This window comes from Antechinus flavipes, chromosome 2, assembly GCF_016432865.1.
Source record: "Antechinus flavipes isolate AdamAnt ecotype Samford, QLD, Australia chromosome 2, AdamAnt_v2, whole genome shotgun sequence".
NCBI lineage: Eukaryota > Metazoa > Chordata > Mammalia > Dasyuromorphia > Dasyuridae > Antechinus > Antechinus flavipes.
In genome coordinates this window covers 654528902-654547572 of record NC_067399.1, presented here as the reverse complement: position 1 = coordinate 654547572, position 18671 = coordinate 654528902, and the positions used below count along the sequence as shown (strand labels likewise).

The 18671-nt window shown below is 43.3% G+C and overlaps 1 protein-coding gene across 1 annotated transcript in view; it reads left to right on the top strand.

The window, feature by feature from the left end:
• The first annotated feature begins 400 nt into the window (after nucleotides 1-400).
• LOC127546996 (A disintegrin and metalloproteinase with thrombospondin motifs 14-like) overlaps nucleotides 401-18671 on the top strand; it is a 51375-nt gene continuing 33104 nt past the window's right edge. The window contains exons 1-2 of the mRNA XM_051973862.1: nucleotides 401-530; nucleotides 3066-3505. Coding sequence (XP_051829822.1) covers nucleotides 401-530; nucleotides 3066-3505 — 570 coding nt within the window. The remainder of the gene's footprint in view (nucleotides 531-3065; nucleotides 3506-18671) is intronic.

Below are 18671 nucleotides of genomic sequence, written 5' to 3'. Positions count from 1 at the left end.
ATTTCCCCCTCTGACCCCATCCAACAGAGGTGTCTGGAAACATATCGAATCACATACACACATGCGTTCTGTTCTTAGCCAGAACCACACCCCCAGTGCCAGTGAGCGTGCACATAGGATGTGCATTCATGGCCCAGAATTGCCCCATGTGTGGGACGCTTCCAAGGATATACCCCAGGAAGTCCGATCCGTAGCCATCATTCAGGCTTTGCTTAGCAAAACCGAGGAAAATCAGCATTTCTTCCCCGCTCTCAATTGCCCCAGAGAGAACAGAATTTTTAGGGACACATCATTTCTGGATTTTATCAAGCCAGGGAGGTGAGGGGGAAGGGACGAAGATAGAGCTGGATGTGTAGAAATGAGAATCCCTCCTCAAGCCCCGACCCATGAATCATCCCACATGGAAGCCAAGGAGCTGTCACTGGCGGTCCTGACAGCCCCGGAGTGTTGGAGACACTGCAGTGCCTGCTGCCTGGGCCAGTGGCCTGATGCTGGGGGCTGTGACCCCAGGCTCACCGCAGGCCGGGAACGTGCATGTCGCCAGCCTCTGCCTGCCTCTCCTTTCCTTTTTTCTTAGCCTGGACCTGGGCCTTGTAAATTCTTGGTCACTGTGTCACTTTAAAGAGTTGCCTTTCTAAACTTGGAACTGTTCGCTTCCTTTCTAATAATAGCTCCCATTCATATTGCAATTGATTTCCAAAGTGCTTTCCTCTCCACAACCTGGAAGGTAGAGAGTGCGGGATCTTAGATCAGAGAACCATAGGACTATAGATTTAGAGCTGGAAGGGATCCCAGAAGCCGTTGAGTCTACCCCCTCCCCTCATTTTAAAGATGAATAAGTTGAGGCTCAGAGAGATGAAGGACTTAAGCTAGACAGTGTCAGAGATGGGATTCAAACTTAGATTTCTTGCCTCCAGGTTCAGTGCTTTTATTACTATTCTCTGCTTTCACTCTTTCCCTCCCTCCTTCTTCTCCCCCTTTCCTCTTCTCCTCTCTTTCCTCCCTTCCTTTGTTTCTCTTTCCCTCTTTCTCCCTCCCTTCCTCCCTTCCTTCCTCCCTCCCTCTTTCCTTCCTTTCCTTTCTCCCTCTCTCCTTTCCTTCCTTCCTTTTTTCTTCTTTCCTTCCTTCCTTCCTCCCTTCCTCCCTCTCTCCCTCTCTTCCTTCTTTCCTTCCTTCCTTCTTTCCTTCCTTCCTCCCTCCCTCTCTCCCTTCCTTCCTTTCTTCCTTCTTTCCTTCCTTCTTTCCTTCTTTCCTTCCTTCCTTTCTTCCTTCTTTCCTTCCTTCCTTCCTTCCTTCCTTTCCTTTCTCACTCTCTCCTTTCCTTCCTTCCTTCCTTCCTTCCTTCCTTCCTTCCTTCCTTCCTTCCTTCCTTTCTTTCTTTCTTCCTTTCTTTCTTTCTTCCTTCCTTCCTTCCTTCTTTCCTTCCTTCCTTCTTTTCCTTCTTTCCTTTGTCTCCTTTGTCCCCTTTCTTCTCCTTTTTCTCTCTTGGAATGGTAGATTATTTTGGGGGTTGCTAGGTGTGTTTGTTTTGACAGGTGTATTTTTGTGTCTTTTTATGCACTTGGCTGGTTGGGCCATCCCTTAAGTTGGGGATAGGTGGGTGGAGCAGAGTGGGTGTTCCACCAGTGCAGAACTCCTTCCCACTTTTGCCACAGGGCTCTCTCTGGGGCCCATCTCCAGATAGCGGCCTCCTGGCTCCTGTCCCTGGTGGATGACTGACTCCCCAGGGAGGGGGACCTTGCCGGGCCGGGAATGCATAGTTCACATGCTTGTTGCTAGCTGACTTGTAAAGAGTCGAAAAGCTCTGTCGGGAGGCATTTTTTCTGCTAGGGTTGATGGGGGCCCAGAGATTGCGGTATTGTTTTGTTTGGAATGTTGGTGTCTGCAGAGAACTTGACCGTTATTCCCCAAGTGTAGAAACCTGGGAGATGGGAGGACATATAACAAACTGATGAGGATAATTTGAATGTACTTGGTGCTCTGAAGTTTACAAAGCACTTTTCCCAGACTGGCCCTGGATAGCATTATTATGCCCATTTTCCAGAAAAGATAATTGAGGTTTATAGTGCAACAATGCCCGGGGAGACTCTGGGCTATAAAGGAAGGAAGCCTGGATTTCATGCCAGAGGGCCTGCATTTGAATCCCAGCGCTGCACTATCTGTTTTCTTATTTCCCCTCCTGGGGCCTCTGTTTCCTAGAGTAGATGACCTATCGTTCCTTCTGACTCTGTCTGAGATCTGGCCCAAATTGACAAAATTAGGAGATAATTGGACGCTGGAGCTGCTGAGGATCACTGACACGGATGTGACAGCTAACATTTCTATAGCATATAATAAAATGTATGCTCTCACTTGATTCTTATAACACCTCTGGGAGGCGCTGCTATTAGTATCCCCATTTTACAGATGAGAAATTTAAGGCTGACAGAGATTAAGTGAACTTGCTCAGTCATCTAGCTAGTGAGTGGCTCAGGCTGAATTTCCGACTCTGGGTCCAGCCGCTAACCACTATGGCACCTAGCTACCCTACAGCGGTTTAGCTGCCACACAACACCGTGAGGTTCCCAAAGCGATTTATAGACATTTATTTGAGCCTCACAACAGCCCTGTGAGGCGGGTACTTACAAGACATTATTTATTCTCATTTTATTGATGAGGAAACACTCACAGTGATGTGGGGAGGTAGTAAGGACTAACTCTGGAGTCAGAGAGATTGTGACCCTTAGTTGTGTGACCTTAAGCAGTTCCTCAGTTTCTTCACCTGTAAAATGGGGGGGAGGGGGTTGGACTCAATAGCTTCCCAGGTCTTTTTCAGCTCTAGATTTATAATCTTATGAAGGAGGGATTTGAACCCGGAGTTTGTCCTTCCTAAGTTGCCTCACTCGGCAATAAAAGAACGCAATCTGAAGTAATGAAACCAGGCTTGGGCGGAGGGGCTTCCCCTTTTCTGGGGTTCAGGGCTGCCAGCAAAGGGGAGGGCCAACGGCCATTCATCCACTGCCCCCTCCATGCCCCTGGCCTGTGCCCTGGAAGTCCTGAGGTATTTCTGTCTCTCTGCCCAACAGAGCTGCTCTTGTCTGGCAAGTTAAGTGACTATGGCGTGTTTGTGCCGTTCAGCGCGGATCCTCACGGCCGTTTCCTCTCGCACGTGGTGTCCGGACCTGCCGCCTCCAGGAGCGGGGCGTTTGGCAGGCCGCCCCCGTCACCGGCAACCCCTTCCAGCCGGCACCGCGTGGCCCGAAGCCCTGCCGTGGCGGCGGGAGAGCCGGCTGGCCCCCGCCCAGCGGGGAAGTATTCCATTTATTTCAACGTCACCATCTTCGGGAAGGAGTTCCACTTGGGCCTGAAGCCCAAGCAGCGGCTGGTGGCCCCCGGGGCCTTCGCCCAGTGGCAGGAGGACTTCTGGGAGCTTTCCCGGCAGCCCCTCCAGCAGGACTGCGTCTTCACTGGCAGCATCACCGGCATGCCCGGCACGGCCGTGGCCATCAGCAACTGTGACGGATTGGTAAGGAAAAGGCTCCTCCTGCTCTCCTCCTCTCCCCGGCGTCCGCCTCCACGGACTCTTGTCTTTGGTTTGGGATTCCTGTGGGTTCCGTTCTCCATCCTGGGCCAAAGCCGGCTGGGGCGGCTTCCAGGAAGACTCTCTCCTTGGTCCCCGGCTTCGACTTCCAGCCCGCTGCTGTGAAGGGAGAGGCGGGGGTGTGAGGCTTCCCCTCCAGTTATCATTCCCCCTCATCACATCGGCTCCGCTTTAGGGAATTTTAAAGCAATGCGGACCTTGGAGTTTGTGTAGTCTGTGGCTTGGCAGGGAGACCCGGGTCAGACTTTGCCTTAGACACTCACTAGCTGTGTTAGCCTGGGCAAATCACGCCACCCGTTTCACCCTCAGTTTCCTTCTCTGTAAAATGATGTTAGACTAGTTGGGCTCTGGGGTCCCTTTCAGTTCTAGATCTATGTTCTGTGATCCTAGAAAGCAGAAAGACCATCAGGTTTGAACCTTTACCAGTACTCTGACAAGCTGTGTGACCCTGAATTGTTTCCTCATCTGTAGAATGGGTATGTTTCCACTATTTCTCTCCTAGAGTTGCTTTGAGGAAATATCTCTTTCTAAAGGTCAAAGATTTAGAGTAGGATATTTTGAAGGGTGGTTCTCCTGGGAATCCCTGAGCCCCTTTCAGGGAGTCTACAATCTCAAACTACTTTCACAATAATACTAAAATGTCTTAATTTCTAATATAATAAATATTTTTGATGGTTATTTTGACATTTATTTCATATTTTATTTCCCCCCCAATACATGTAAAAACAATTTTTGACATTTTTAAAATATTGGGTTACAAATTCTCTCCCTCTTTTTCCATCCCCCTCATTGAGAAGACAAACACTAATACAGTAAAAATTGATAGATATAATCCATATAAACAAAAACTCTTTGGGGGGGATTCTCAATAATTCTCTTATTTTCTGGGGGTGGTGGTGGTGTTAAGTGACTTGCCCAGGGTCACACAGCTAGGAAATGTTAAACATCTGAGGCCAGATTTGAACTCAGGTCCTCCTGACTTCTGGGCTGATGCTCTATTCACTTCACCACCCAGCTGCCCCAATAATTCTTAATAATTGAGTGTAAAGAATCCCTAGTCCAGAAAGTTTGAGAACCATTAAACTAGAGAAATGAGAATGATCCTCATTATCCAGTTTTGAGCCAGCCCAGTGTCTCTCGGTGGTGGTGGTACAGTTGGTACTGATGGTGGTGCTGATAGTGATGATGATGGTGGTGCTGACAGTGACGATGATGATGATGGTGCTGACGGTGACGATGATGATGGTGGTGCTGACGGTGACGATGATGATGGTGGTGCTGACGGTGACGATGATGATGGTGATGCTGATTATGGAGATTAAAGCTTAAAACGGTTCCAGGACTTTTGGGTGCCCTCTACCGCATTTTTAGGTTTACACACTGTTTTACAAATGTTATGCATTTGGGATTCACAATGCCCCTGGGAGGTAGATGCTATGGGCATCTCCCCCATTTTGCAGCAGAACAAACTTTGGCACAGATTAAGTGACTGAATGGGGGCGAAGAGAGATTTACAAGGAGGTAACATTAGACTTGATGAGAGAAAGAAAAGCAAAAAAGCTTCCTGACGAGTAGCGTGTCCAAATATGGACTAAGTTGTTTTGGATCATTGGAGATCTTCAGGCTGATGTAAAGAAAGTAGTATTTACTTAAGTGCCTACTATGTGTTGGGCACTGTGCTAAACACTTTACAACTTTTGATCCTCACAACAGCCCTGGAAGGGAAGTGCAATTATCACCATCAATCAATAAATGAGCAAACAGGCGCCAGAAATTCAGTGACTTGCTTAGAGTCATGCAGCCAGTGACTGAGGCCAGATTTCAGCTTAAGTCTTCCTGTTAGTTAATTAGAGGGCGGGGATTTCCTTTCTGAGTGTGGAGGGGAGCTCTGTGGCTGTGGAGGGCTTGACTGACTCAACTTTTGCGCTTCTGTGTGACTTTCCCATTGTCCTGTATCTTGTAAGAATCGGAAGAGGGATGTGAAATTTGGTCCTCCCTACTCCCAAGCCAGGCTTGCCTCTTCACTGCACCTCACTTCCTTTTAGAGAAGCTTGTTAAAGATGGAAGAAGGAATGGACTGACCCATCAGCGGCATGGTATCTGCATCCTTCACTCACTCACCTTTTCCTAGGTGGATTGCTAGGATTGAGTGGCCACGTATGTCCTTGGGAAGAGCCCAGAGGGGGCTGGGAGTTGATCCCACTAGCAAGTAGCAACATCTAGATAAATCTCAAATGAATAACGATAACTAATATTTTTGTAGCTCTTTAAGCTTTGCAAAAGGTTTTACATAAATTATCTCATCTGCTCTTCAAAATGATCCTGGGAGAAAGGCACTATTAATGATCCCATTTTATCGATCAAAAGGCTAAGTCTGAAGTGGATTAATTGACTCTATGGGATTATACAACTAATAACTGAGGTATGAGCTGAACCCAAATCTTCCTTCTTCCTCCTTCCCCCATCTCAGTTTCTAAGTTCCCCTGGTCTTCCCTAGCTCTACTTTCCTAGAAATGTTTCTGCCCCTTCAGGCATGGGAAATAGCCGCACATTCTCTGGCTTCATTTTGGAAGATTGAAATAATTGCCATCTCTCTCTCTCTCTCTCTCTCTCTCTCTCTCTCTCTCTCTCTCTCTCTCTCTCTCTCTCTCTGTCTCACTCTGTCTCTGTCTCTGTCTCTGTCTCTGTCTCTCTCTCTCTTTGTCTCTCTTTGTCTCTCTCTCTCCTCTTATTACTCAGGCATACAGTATAGCACTTCCTCTAAGAGCTTGGCCAGAACCGTATGTGTTATGGGTGCCATTATTCTCTTGTTTTCCCTCTCCCCCAGGACTTCACTGACCAGGTACATCTGGCAGATGAATCAAGAGAGGCTCTCTTATTCTCCTCTTCCTTCTTTTGAAGAGTGGGGGTGAGGTACACAGCAAACGAGTGGTACCATGGACAGTATTTTTGGCCAATGCTTTCTTTACTCTTGCCTTTGCAGTTAACGTTGGGTCCATCCCTGTTAAGATCAACAGCTCCATTTTGGAGTTGACTTAGAGGCCATGTGATATAATGGTTAGAACAGTGGGCGTTGCCAGGAAGGCCTGGGTTCAAATTCTATCTCAGATACTTCCTAGTTGTGTGACCCTAGGCAAATTACCTGACAATTATGGGCTTCCTTTGTTTCTTCATTTGTTAAAAAAAAAAAAAAAAAGTTTGGATCCGATGTTGTTTAGGCTTTCTTCCAGATCTAAATCTGTGATTTTTTGATTGAGTGAAGGCTAGAACCCAACCCAGATTCCAAGGGAAGGATGGATCTTATCCTTTTATCTCATTCTTCATAAAGGTGCGGTTTCACTGGTTCAAAAATCACAGCTTCCATAATCAACCCTTACTTATGGTGGGGATCATAGATCCAGAGCTGAGATGGACCTGTGAGGCAACTAGTCCAAATCCCTTATGTCCCAGATGGTGGTGATGTGGATGATAGCGATTAAAGCTTAAAGATAACTGCTCTGTGACTTTTAGGGTGCCCTCTATAGCACTTTAAAATCCTATAATTTGCCCAGTGTCACATAGGACATTGTGGCAGTCAGGGTTCCCGTCCTTTGGCTACAAACAGACCCATTCCGTCATGCTGCCTGATATGAATCCTCTAGTAGAACATTAAATACTGGTGAAAGAGCATGGGGACCATGCAGGCCGCAAGTTCTTAACCATTTCTGTGACCCAGACACATTTGGCAGTCAGGAAAAGCTGATGGACTCCTCACAATCAGATTTTAAGTCCATAAAATAATACACCATACATGTACATATAAACATAAAATAAACATGCACGTTTAGCTACATAATTTAATTTTTTAAATTACATTTTATTTCTCTCTATTAGGAGGTAGGTGACACGTTTCAAGTTGTGTGGAATCATGGTAGGATATTGTGTTGTTCAGCGTTCCTAAGACTTTCAGAGTTGTTTATAATGTGATTGCTCATATAGAAATTGTTATCCTGGTTCTGCTCACTTCATTCTGCTTCAGTTCATACAAATCTTCATCATTTCAAAAACTATCATTTCCTACAGCACAATAATATCCTCTCTCATCCATACACCGTAGCTTGCTTCAATCTTTCCTTAATTGATGGGTGTCCATTCCATTTCCAGTGCTTTATAATTACAAAAACTGCCAGAATATTTTTGTCCCCTCGGTCCTTTTTCTCTTTCTTTGATCTCTTTGGGGCATGGAGTTAGTAGCAGTATGACTAGGCCAAAGGGCACGGGCAGTTTAATAGCCTTGGGGGCATAGTTCCAAATTGCTTTCCAGAATGCCTGGATTGGTTTCCATTTTTCTTAAGTTCATGGACTCCAGGTTGAGAGCTCCCTTTTCTAGTCCAACTCCTCTCCCTCATTTTATGAAAGAGGACTCAGTCCCAGAGAAGGATCTTTTTAAAGCTGCAAAGCTAGGAAGTGATGATCTGGGCTTGGGCCAGACCCTCTAACCCCAGATCCAGTGCTCTTTCCACAAGACCCCTCTGTTGTCTAAAATGGCTGGAAAATCATCCCTGTTCCTACCTGCTGGAAATTGTCCCTGTCAGTATAGCCATTGAGGGCCTTGAGTGACAATAGAAATATTCAAGTAGAAGTAGGTTTCCATGTTGTAGAAATTATTTCTCTATTGGAGGGAATTTAGACAAGGTGGCCCTGGGGTCACATAAGAATCAGTTATTCCAATGGTATTCCAATTATTCCAATCCAGTTATTCAATTCCAGTTATTATCCAATTCCAGTTATTCCAATCAGTTATTCCCTTGTTTCTTTAATATTCAATGTGTATGTTTTTGAGTGTATACAAGGTATATAGTAATTTTTTTTTTCTAAAGCAATTGGGGTTAAGTGACTTGCTCAGAGTCACACAGCTAGGAAGAGTTAAGATTTGAACCAGATTTGAACTTCTGACTTCAGGGCAGACGCTCTATCTACTGTACCACCTAGCTATCCCTATATATTAAATTTCTTTTCATGTCCCCTAACAGTTGGCACATGTAATCAGGAGAAAGAAAAGTAAAAGTTTTTTAAGCACCTACTGTGTGCCAGGCACTGTGCTAAGTGCTTTCCAAATTTCTCAGTTGATCCAGAGTAGCTCTTAAAATGATGATTTTTTGAGTAATTAAAAAAAAAGAATCTGGATGGCACATTTATGCTCTGATAAAGCACTGGAGGAGGAATGTAATTATCCAGTAGCATCCCAATACTACTAACTTCCATTTCTAACATTTGTCCAGTTTCAGACACTTATGACACTGAGTGATTCATGTTCCTCCTTAGGCCTTAGTTTCCTCACATGAAAAATGAAGAGGTTGGACCCCATAACTTTAAAAGTCCCTTCCTGATCTAACTCTGTGATGCTAGAGTCCAAGTGCTGTTGTTTGTTAGCTGTTTGACCTTGGAAGTCATTTCTCTTTGTGGTTTCCCCCTTTGTTAAATGAGGGGCTTGAAGCAGATGACTTTGAATTTTTTTTCAGCTCTAAAATGACTAATTTTAGAAGTTGGAACTGGGACTGTGTCAGAAGCATCGCTGGGAATTTCATAAATTCTTGCTGTTTGTTATCATCAGTGCAAGGCTGCGTTCTCCAAAAAGCCTTTCCTAACTGTGTGACCCTGGGTTGGTCATGAATTTCTCAGTGCTTGAGATAATTCTCTAAAACTATAACTTGCCAGAGAAATTGCCAGCCTGTAGTGATAGAGTATCCTCTCTGTTAAAATAAAGTTTAAATTAAAAAAAGAAAAATCATGCAGTGTTTGCAATTAAGGAGATTGAAATCCCAGAGTAGAAGATGAGCTCAAGGTCACACAGAGAGTTAATAATAGAAATGGGACCAAAATCCAGACAGTGGGTACTCACTGCATGCTAGGCTAGAGTCTGTGCTATAAGAGGAATATGACGCATCTCCTGCCCTCAAAAAAGCTTGTGATATGTTATAATAACCTGAAAGTCAGGGCAGGTGAGCAGCAGTCACCAGTCCTAGAAGGGCTCCAGCATTTCTCCCACTCTGAGGCAGGCAGGAGATAATACACACAAGGAGGGAGAGCCCGAGCCCCTGGACTGGCGTTCACTAGGGGCTGGTTTATCACATTCCTGGGGCAAAGTTGTATGTCTTGCAAAGGGGAGGAGCAAGAGAAGTAGTTGAGGTGGTTTTGTAGCAGAACCATGCTGTGGAGGCCACAGGATTATAGATTTACAGATGAGGAAACTGAGGTCCAGAGAAGGAGAAAGACTGCCTAATTTAAAGAGATCCAAGATTTAGCTTCAATGTTGTGATGTTCTTGGGAATTCTCCATATGTGCTTCTATAGTCATTTCTATTCAATCAATTGAGTTTTTTTCAACAAATATTTATCAGATGTCTACTATGTGCAAGTGGATGTTAGGGACATAAAAGACAAAAAAAAAAAAAAGAACAGCATTCTCTGTTCTCTGTTGTTCTCGGTTACATTCTAAGCAACATATACATAGAAACGTGAATATAAAATAGATACGAGATAAATGCAATGGGGGATTTGAGCAACTGGGGAATCAGTGGTACATAGTAGGTGCTTAAAAATGTTTCTTGATTGATTGAATCAGGAAAAGGCATTTGTGGGAAATATTGCTTAGAATAATCCTTAAAGGGAATTAGGGATTCCAAGAAGTGGAGGAAAAGGAGCTGAGGAGGGGAGGACGGCCAAAGTCATGGAGATGGAATGTCTTTTGGGGAATAGAATGTTTGGCTGGAGTACATGGATATTGTAATTATCCAGGTGAGAGGCGATGATTGTATGACATGGGAGACACTGGCGCAGGACCCCCGACACGGCGTGCTCTCATCAGAGAAGGTGTTGTGCTCTATGAGCAAAGCAAGATTGAATTAGCCCCAAAGAAATGTGAAATGTGTAAAATTAGAGAAATTACTCCAAATATCCATAGGGACTATCTGTGTCGGACTTGCGGCAGAGCATTCGAGCTTGTGTTGCTCCGCAGTTGGACACGCTGTCACTCGATTCTAACCTAGTGATGTCATTTTGGTCCTCTTTGATTAAGAGGAACAACCACCACCAACCATCAGTGTGTGTTAATAGAGAAGGGGAATATTGGGGGCATATGGAGAAAGAGGACCCCAAATTTGGCAGTTGATTGGAATATGTGGGAGAGGGAGAAGGGCAATGAGATTCCCAGGTTTCAAACATGAGTAACGAAGAATGGAAGTGCTCTTGAAAGAATAAGGGAAGTTAAGAGAAAGGGTAGTTTTAGAGAAAGAGATAATGAGCTTTGTTTTGGACCTACTGAGTTTGACATGGAGTCTTATGGAGTTTAGACAGACCTCCTGTTCAGTTTGGAAAGGTGAGAAGATTTGTAGATTTGGAAGTCATTTGCATAGATTTGACCTGGTGAGATCATTAAGAGGGAGAAAATTAGAGAGAGAAGAGAAAGGGACTCCTGATGGCATCTCTTGGTGCACCCTCAGACTGAAGGTAAGTCATGGATGATGGCCCAGCAAAGGGGATGGAAAAGGATTGGTCAGGTAGGTAGGAAAATCAAGAATAATAATGTCATAAAAACTTAGGGAGGAGAGAATAGCCAGGAGGAAATGTTTCTAGGTGAAGGTTGACAAGTCACTTGGAATAATTGGGCTGGCCTATGTTTATTTTGGCAGCTAGGTGGTGCAGGAACAGGGCAACGAGATTTGAATTAGGAAAACTCATCTTTATGAGTTCAAATCCAGGCTCAGACACTTACTATCTGTGTGATCTTGGGCAAGTCACTTAACCCTATTTGCCTTAATTTTTTCATGTGTAAAATGGGCTAGAGAAAGAAATGGCAAATCACTGCAGTATCTTTGCCAACAAAACCCTAAAATGGGATCGTGAAGAGTAAAACAAAACTAAAAAGACTGAACAACTACAATAAAAACATTTATTTCAATTTAGTCTCATAGAATGTCAAGACCAGAGGAATCCTCTTTATTGTATAGAAAAAGATATCGAATCCCATAAGTAGCAAGGATTGGACCAAGGTCATACAGCTAGTAACAAATTTGAGCCTAGAACCCGGGTAGATGATTCATTTCCACTGCTTGGAGAGTGTATGCTATTTAAATCTTCATTTAAAAATTAGGTATAGAGATGCAGAAATGCCTATAGTAGAACTTTAAGAAAATTAGAAATTAGAAACTAGATAAATTAGGGAGAAACTATTCACTTTTACAAAGCATTTTCCTACAATTAAAATGATTAATTGTATTGAAAACCAAAAAATCCAAAATTACATGATTATATATTTAGATATAGAAAAAGCTTTTGACAAAGTACAGTTCTCATTTATGCTAAAAATCCTTACATAATAAAGGCACAGGAGGATCTTTTTTTTTTATAAAATAAAAATAAAAGCTAATCTTATATACAATAGAGGAATAATAGAAACTTTCACAGTAAATACAAGAGTAAAGCAAAAATTTCACCTTTTTCTACTGTTATTTGACCTAGTGCTAGAAATACTAACCATAGTGTTAGGCAAATAAATGAAAGACATAAATATAGGCAAATAGGAGATAAAATTATTATTTGTTGATGACATGATATTTTATATAGAAAAGATTTAAAGAATCTGTGAAGAAATTAGTTAACTATAGAAACTTCAGTAAACAGGAGGATACAAAATAAACCCACAAAATCAGCGACATTTCTACATAGCAATAATAGAACCTAGGAGGAAATTATAGAAAGGGAAGTCCCATTTAAAGTAATTTCAAAATGCATAAAATATCTCAAAAAAAAAGGCATTCATTACAGGTTTCCTTTTGTTGTCAAGCTCTATTTAAATGATGACTCACACTGTCAGAGTAACAGAACAGGAAGAAGCCTTAGAGGTTATTTAGTCTAACCCACTCATTTTACAGAAGAGGAAACTTGGTTTACAAAATTTAAATTTAGACAGAACTCTTCAGGAACACATACTCTGTGGGCCTAGACCTGCCCAATGATTTCCTTGCCTCTATAATCTGTTGAGTTTCTTTAAGCCTGTTAAGTGGAGTTGTGTGAATTTCTGGGTCTTTCTTTTCTTTTGGTAGAAGTCATGTGGCTAGCATTTGTCCTACATTACAAGCAATGTCCTCCTGGAAAGGGAGAATTGAAGGTATGGGCATACTTCTCTGTGTCTCCAAGTTTTCTCCTTTGTCAAATGAAGAAATTGGACTTCACCGATTGATCTCTAAGTACTTTTCACATTAATATTCAATGTTCTAAGTGCCTTGCCAATTCTGACACTATATTCTCTGATTTATTCTTCACGTAAACATTCCACAGCTTTTCTGGTGGTGTGGGGCAGCAAGGAGGGAGCTGAGGGCATTAGGAAACTTTGGTTTGAATTAAACCCACAGCATCCATCAATTACATGTTGTTCTTTAGCACCCACTCCCCACTAGAGTAAGGTTAGATTTTGCCCCTTCCCCTTTTCCTCTCTCTCCCATGGGAATCAGAATCAGTTGTGTTGTCAAGGGGGAACCGATCTAGACTCCTGGAAGTTTCTTGTAGCCTGAAATGAGCAGTATAAATGAGACTGTGGAGATTAATGCCAAGAGCAGGGCCTAGACAGTCAACACTTTTCCTGGCCTTTTATTTTGCCCTTGGCTGGTGAGGAATAAATAGTATTCCCCATAAGCTGCCTAGATGGTGCTCGAGCAAGTCAACTTTAGTTGAAAGCCTGGTGAGGAATATTGATTGTTGAGAAACGGTGTCCCATGTAGGATATCTGAATGGTGCTTGAGCCTGAAAACCTGGTGAGTAATAGTATCCCATGTAGGATACCTGGATGGTGCTTGAAGACGTCCATTTTATTTGGAAATATGGTGAATAGTGAGTCCCGAGGAACAGCGTCCCATGTAGGGGAGCTGGATGGAGCTGGGAACTAACGTCAACTTTAGTTGGAAACTGGCTGCGTCTCAGGGGGGATGGTGGCCAATTTTTAACGACTGGCTCTGAAAAAAAATCTCCATCACTTTCTTAAGTCTAGACAATTAACCAAACAATAAATTAGACCCTTATTTTGTAGGAGCATTTGCCAACTTCTGATGTGCTCTTTTCAGAGCCAGCTCCAGCATAATACTGCCGTGCCTCATGGGGATTCCTTAGAGACATTTGGTATTCCCAGCCCTTGGCATGGTACCTGGAACATAGTAGGTGCTTAATAAATGTTAATTGACAGGCTGACTATTATAATTCGATAGGTATATTCCCAGACCCTTAGCATTCAGGGAGAAGTAGCCACTATAAGGGAAGGAGCAGCAGGTTCCTTAGAGTACCTCATCTCAAGTACTTCTTACAAGCTGAATGACTCTGAAAAAGTCACTTAATCTCTGTTTGCCTCCAATTCCTCAACTGTAAAATGGGAATAATACTAGCACCTACCTGCCCCAGTTGTTCTGAGGGTCAAATGAGATAATAGCTATAAAATGCTTGGCAAACTGTAAGGTGCCTTTATAGATGTACCTTTTATATATATTATGTATTGTATATGTATATAATATACATTATATGTATACAAATAGACACATAATATACATATATGTATACATAATGTTATATATAACTTTTATATAAAGTTAGTAAGTTTAAAATTGTTATTATTATTATTATTATTATTGGTGGGGATTATAATAGAACCTACATCCCAGGGTTGTTGTGAAGGTCAAATAAGGCAATATTATAAAGTAACTAGCCCAGTGATTGGCAACGATATTATTATTATTTTTGTTAAATGAAATCACATTTGTAAAATACTTCATACAGTACCAGACAACAATAACAACCTTATTATTGTTAAATGGAATAGTATTTGTAAAGCACTTGGCACATGATAGGCACTTAATAAATGCTTGTTAAAAATATCACGGGGAGATAATAGACACACTATGGGTTGCCTTCTGGTTTGGAAAATTCCAGAGTTGGGGAGAGCATTCCAGAGTTGGGAAGCGGGGTGTGGGGAAGCCCCGTTCCCAGATGCCCAGCACTCTCGTTGAAGAATATGACTTCCATTTTGCTCATGTCTTCTCCTCTGAAACAACTCCTCCTGCTCTTCTGGTTGCCTTGCTTCAGGAGTGAGTGCAGAGGTTTGGACATGGCGCCGGACTCCTGGGTTTGAAGCCTGGCGAGTGTCCGAGCCAGCTGTGTGACTGGGAATGAGTCACTGCACATTGCTGAGGCTCAGTTTCTTCATCCTTAAAATGGGGAGAGTATTGTCTATCTCGTGCACTTCACAGGTTGCATAATTTATAAGTCATGCATGAGGTAGGTCGGGTTTGTTCTGAGCAATGAGAAGCTTTCAGGATTATTTCTTATAACAGAGAATTTTTAAGAGGAAGATAATTCGGCAAACCGATGAACACACATTTGTTAAGTACCTATTATGTGCTAAAAGGCAGCTGGATGGCTCAGTGGGTAGAGCTCTGCACCTGGCATCTGGAAGACCTGCATCTGAATTTTGCCTCAGAAGTGAGCTGCACTCCCCCTCTCAGTTTATCTATAAAAGTGGAAGATTTATAGCACACGCCTCACAGATTTGTTGTGAAGATCCAATGAGATAACATGTATAAAGTGCTCTGCAGACCTGTATTTCTTGTCAGATTGTCTCCCTCATTAGATTGCAAGCTCCTGGAGGTCAGTAAAGTTCTTTTGTCTTTTTGTGTATCCTCAAGGCTGCGCCTGGAACATTGTAGGTGTTTAATAATTTTTTATTGATTGTTTGATTCATATTTATTATTAAATCACATAATTTATTACTAGATAATTAATTATATCAATTATAAATTATCACATATAATATAGGAAAATTATATAAATATAATAAACAAATATAATTTATAATTATATATTATGTGTAATATATAAAATTATAATTTGTTGATATTATTAATTGACGTAGATGTTAACTATTATATTTATTGTTGGTCCTTGGGGATAAAGAGACAGAAATCTAATCATCCCTGCTCCCAAGGAGTTCACTTTCTGCTCGCCCAAGGTCACATTAATAGTAGCTGAAGAGACAGCGTCATAGAAGGTGAGACCCAGAGTGTTGAGGTGAGTTGTGGGATTCATACAACTACGAAGTGGTATTGACGGCATTTGAACCCAGGTCCTGTAACTGCACATTCAGTGCTTTCCCACAGTACCACACTCACTTGTTGCAAACAGCTTTCTTCAGGTGTCAGCTAAAATCTCATCTTCTGCCAGAAACCTTTCCCCATCCCCTTCTTGCTGGCGCTTCCCTTCTGCGATTACTGCCCGCCTACCATGTCCGAACCATGTATGTCATCATTCTTTATGTTAGAGTAAGCCCCTGGAAGGCAGGGCTTCTTTCTTGAGGGCACAGTTTCTTTCGCTGTCAAATAAGGGCCTCTGGCTGCCCTTCCTGTCCCTAAATCTTGATTGGATGATGCCCTGCCCTCCAGCATCCTTCTCAGCTGTACACATCGGGACTCTTGTTATCATGGAGGGGTATATACTCCAGGTTTTTTTTTTTAAGGGGACTTTGATAGTCAAGGATCCCCCCAAACAGCTGCTGAAATAAGGGCTTCTCTGCAGGAAGGATGAACTCTGTCTCTCTGTCTCTCTCCTCTCTCTTTTCTCTGATTTTCCTTCTCTCTTTTGACTCTCACCATCTCTTTTCCTCCTCCCTCTTTCATATTCTTTTCTCTTTTCTGAATCTGTCTCTTTGTCTCTGTCTCTCCCCTCTGTCTGTCTCTCCTCCTTCTTCTCTCTCTGACGCTCTCTGTCTCTTCTTTCTGTGTGTCTTCCTTCCTCTCTCTGTGTCTCTCCAGTCTCCTTTTTCTTTCTGTTTCTCTGTCTCTGTCATTGTCTGTCTCCATGTCTCTGTCTTTGTCTCTATCTCTCTGTCTCTGTCTTTCTGTCTGTCTCTCTATATTTGTTTCTGTCTGTCTCTGTCTCTGTCTGTCTCTTCTTTCTTCCCCGAAGAAGTGGACCTGGCCTCCTGTGCTGTGCGTGACTCAGAAGCCAGTGCTCTCGGCCACTTCCCTCAGCCTGGACTTCATGTTCCAAGGGCTCTCGTTGGCCTGAACCTTCTCAGTTCTAAGGCTCTCCTTGTCCCAGCGGTTGGCGTCCTGAGTCCCTCCCAGCTCTGACCTTCTCTGTTCTCAGTTCTCAGATCCCTTCCAACTTTCCCGGGCTCCCCTTTGGTCATCCGGGCCTGCCAAGAACAGTGGCCCTGCTTGCCCTGCCTCGGGCTGCGGCCCTGGCCCATGCAGAGCCAGGCGGGTCTGCTCCAGAGACTGGGTCTTTCTTGAGGGCTTTGGACAGGCCCGATTCAGTCAAAGCCTTGGCAGCCGCCCCGGTCTTTGCTTTCCCTCCTTTTGAAGGAGAAGTGTGGGGTGGGCTGGGAGCAGAATCATCTCCTTCCCTCCTTCAGGTGGAGATTTCTGTCTCCTGGCTGTGCCCTTAAAACCGCCAGCCTTCTGAGGACCACCCTTCTCCAGCTCAGATGATTTAGAGGCTTTGGGGGCACTTCTTCTGGGTCACGGGCCCTGTGTTTTCTCAGCATAATGTTTGGAGTAAGCCGACATTTAGCAAGGGGCTCATGAAAGTGAAGAAGTAATTTTTGCCCCATCTAAGCTCAAGAACCCCCAGAAATCTCAACTGTAGGACCTGCATTAAGAAGCTCTGGGTCAGAACATGATAGACTTGAGTTTTAGCTCGGCCACTAAGTTACTGTGTGAGCTTTGGTCAGTCCATTCCCTCTCTGGTTCCTAGAGATGTGGGTTTAGTCCTGTGTAAAGAGGGCTGTGTAAAGTCTTTGTGGGAGAATGTGGCTGTAAATTTTAGCTCTGCTACTTACTAGGTGGCTCAGTGAATAGAGCATCTGGCCCTGCTTCAGGGAGACCTGAGTTCAAATGTGGCCTAGACACTGTGTGAAACTGGGCAGTCTTTATATGCTTCAGTTTCCTCTTCTGTAAAATGGTATTTCTCAGGGTTGTTGAGAAGATCAAGTGCGATATTTGCACAGTACCTGGCACATGTTATTATTATCTGCCTGATCTTGGCCAGTCATTTTTATCTAGGGCTCTGTTTCTCTATCTGCAAAATGAAGAAATTATATGACATGACCTTTGAGTTCCCTTTTAGTGGGAGTCTTTTGGATAGAACAGCTCTGAGAACACCACATTTGTCACATTTTCCAGGGCATGGGGTTTTCCCACTATCACAGGGGAGATGAGTGTAAAGCTTCCTTGGCCTTGGTCCATCTCCCCAGTGCACTGGTGACTCCCACTCAGAGTCAGGACGTGAAATGTCAAGTTTCCTCATGGACGGTGCAAATTTATTTAGCATATGAGACTCTCAGATACTAGCCGTGTGATATTGGGCATGGGCAGGATCCCTCTGGGCCAAAACTTACCTGTTTTTAAAACGGGGGGAGGGGGCAGTTAGGTGGTGCAGTGGATAGAGCCCCAGCCCTGAAGTCAGGAGGACCTGAGTTCAAATCTGACCTCAGACACTTAACACTTCCTGGCTGTGTGACCCTGGGCAAGTCACTTACCCCCAATTGCCTCAGCAAACAAACAAAAAATAGAGGAGGTGTACTAGAGAACAGTTTTCTCCCAGTTGTGGGCCTTTGCATTGCCCAGGCCTCTTACCCAGAATGCCCTTGATCCTCACCTCTACCTTTGGCTTCTTTTCAAGATTCAGTTCAAATCGCACTTTTTACAAGAGGCCTTTGCATTTTTGCAGCATTTTAGATTTTACACATTGCATACATTATATTTTATTTTATAATTATATATTTTTATATTTTATACATTATTTTATTATATTTTATACATTTCTAATATTGTTTCTATTGTCTTAAACTTTATTTGATCCTCACAACAAACTCTGTGAAATATTGTTAAGACTCATAATTTCCACTTTACAGAGAAGGAAACTGAGGCTCACTGAAAACAAACAGCTTGACAGTCATTGCCCAGCTATTAAGTGGCAGAAAGGGGACCAGAAGTGGGCTCTGTTTGCTCTCTCCTTCCTGGTCCAGCATCATGTGCTTCCTGTGTTTTTTGGGGGGATGGGGCGGGATCATC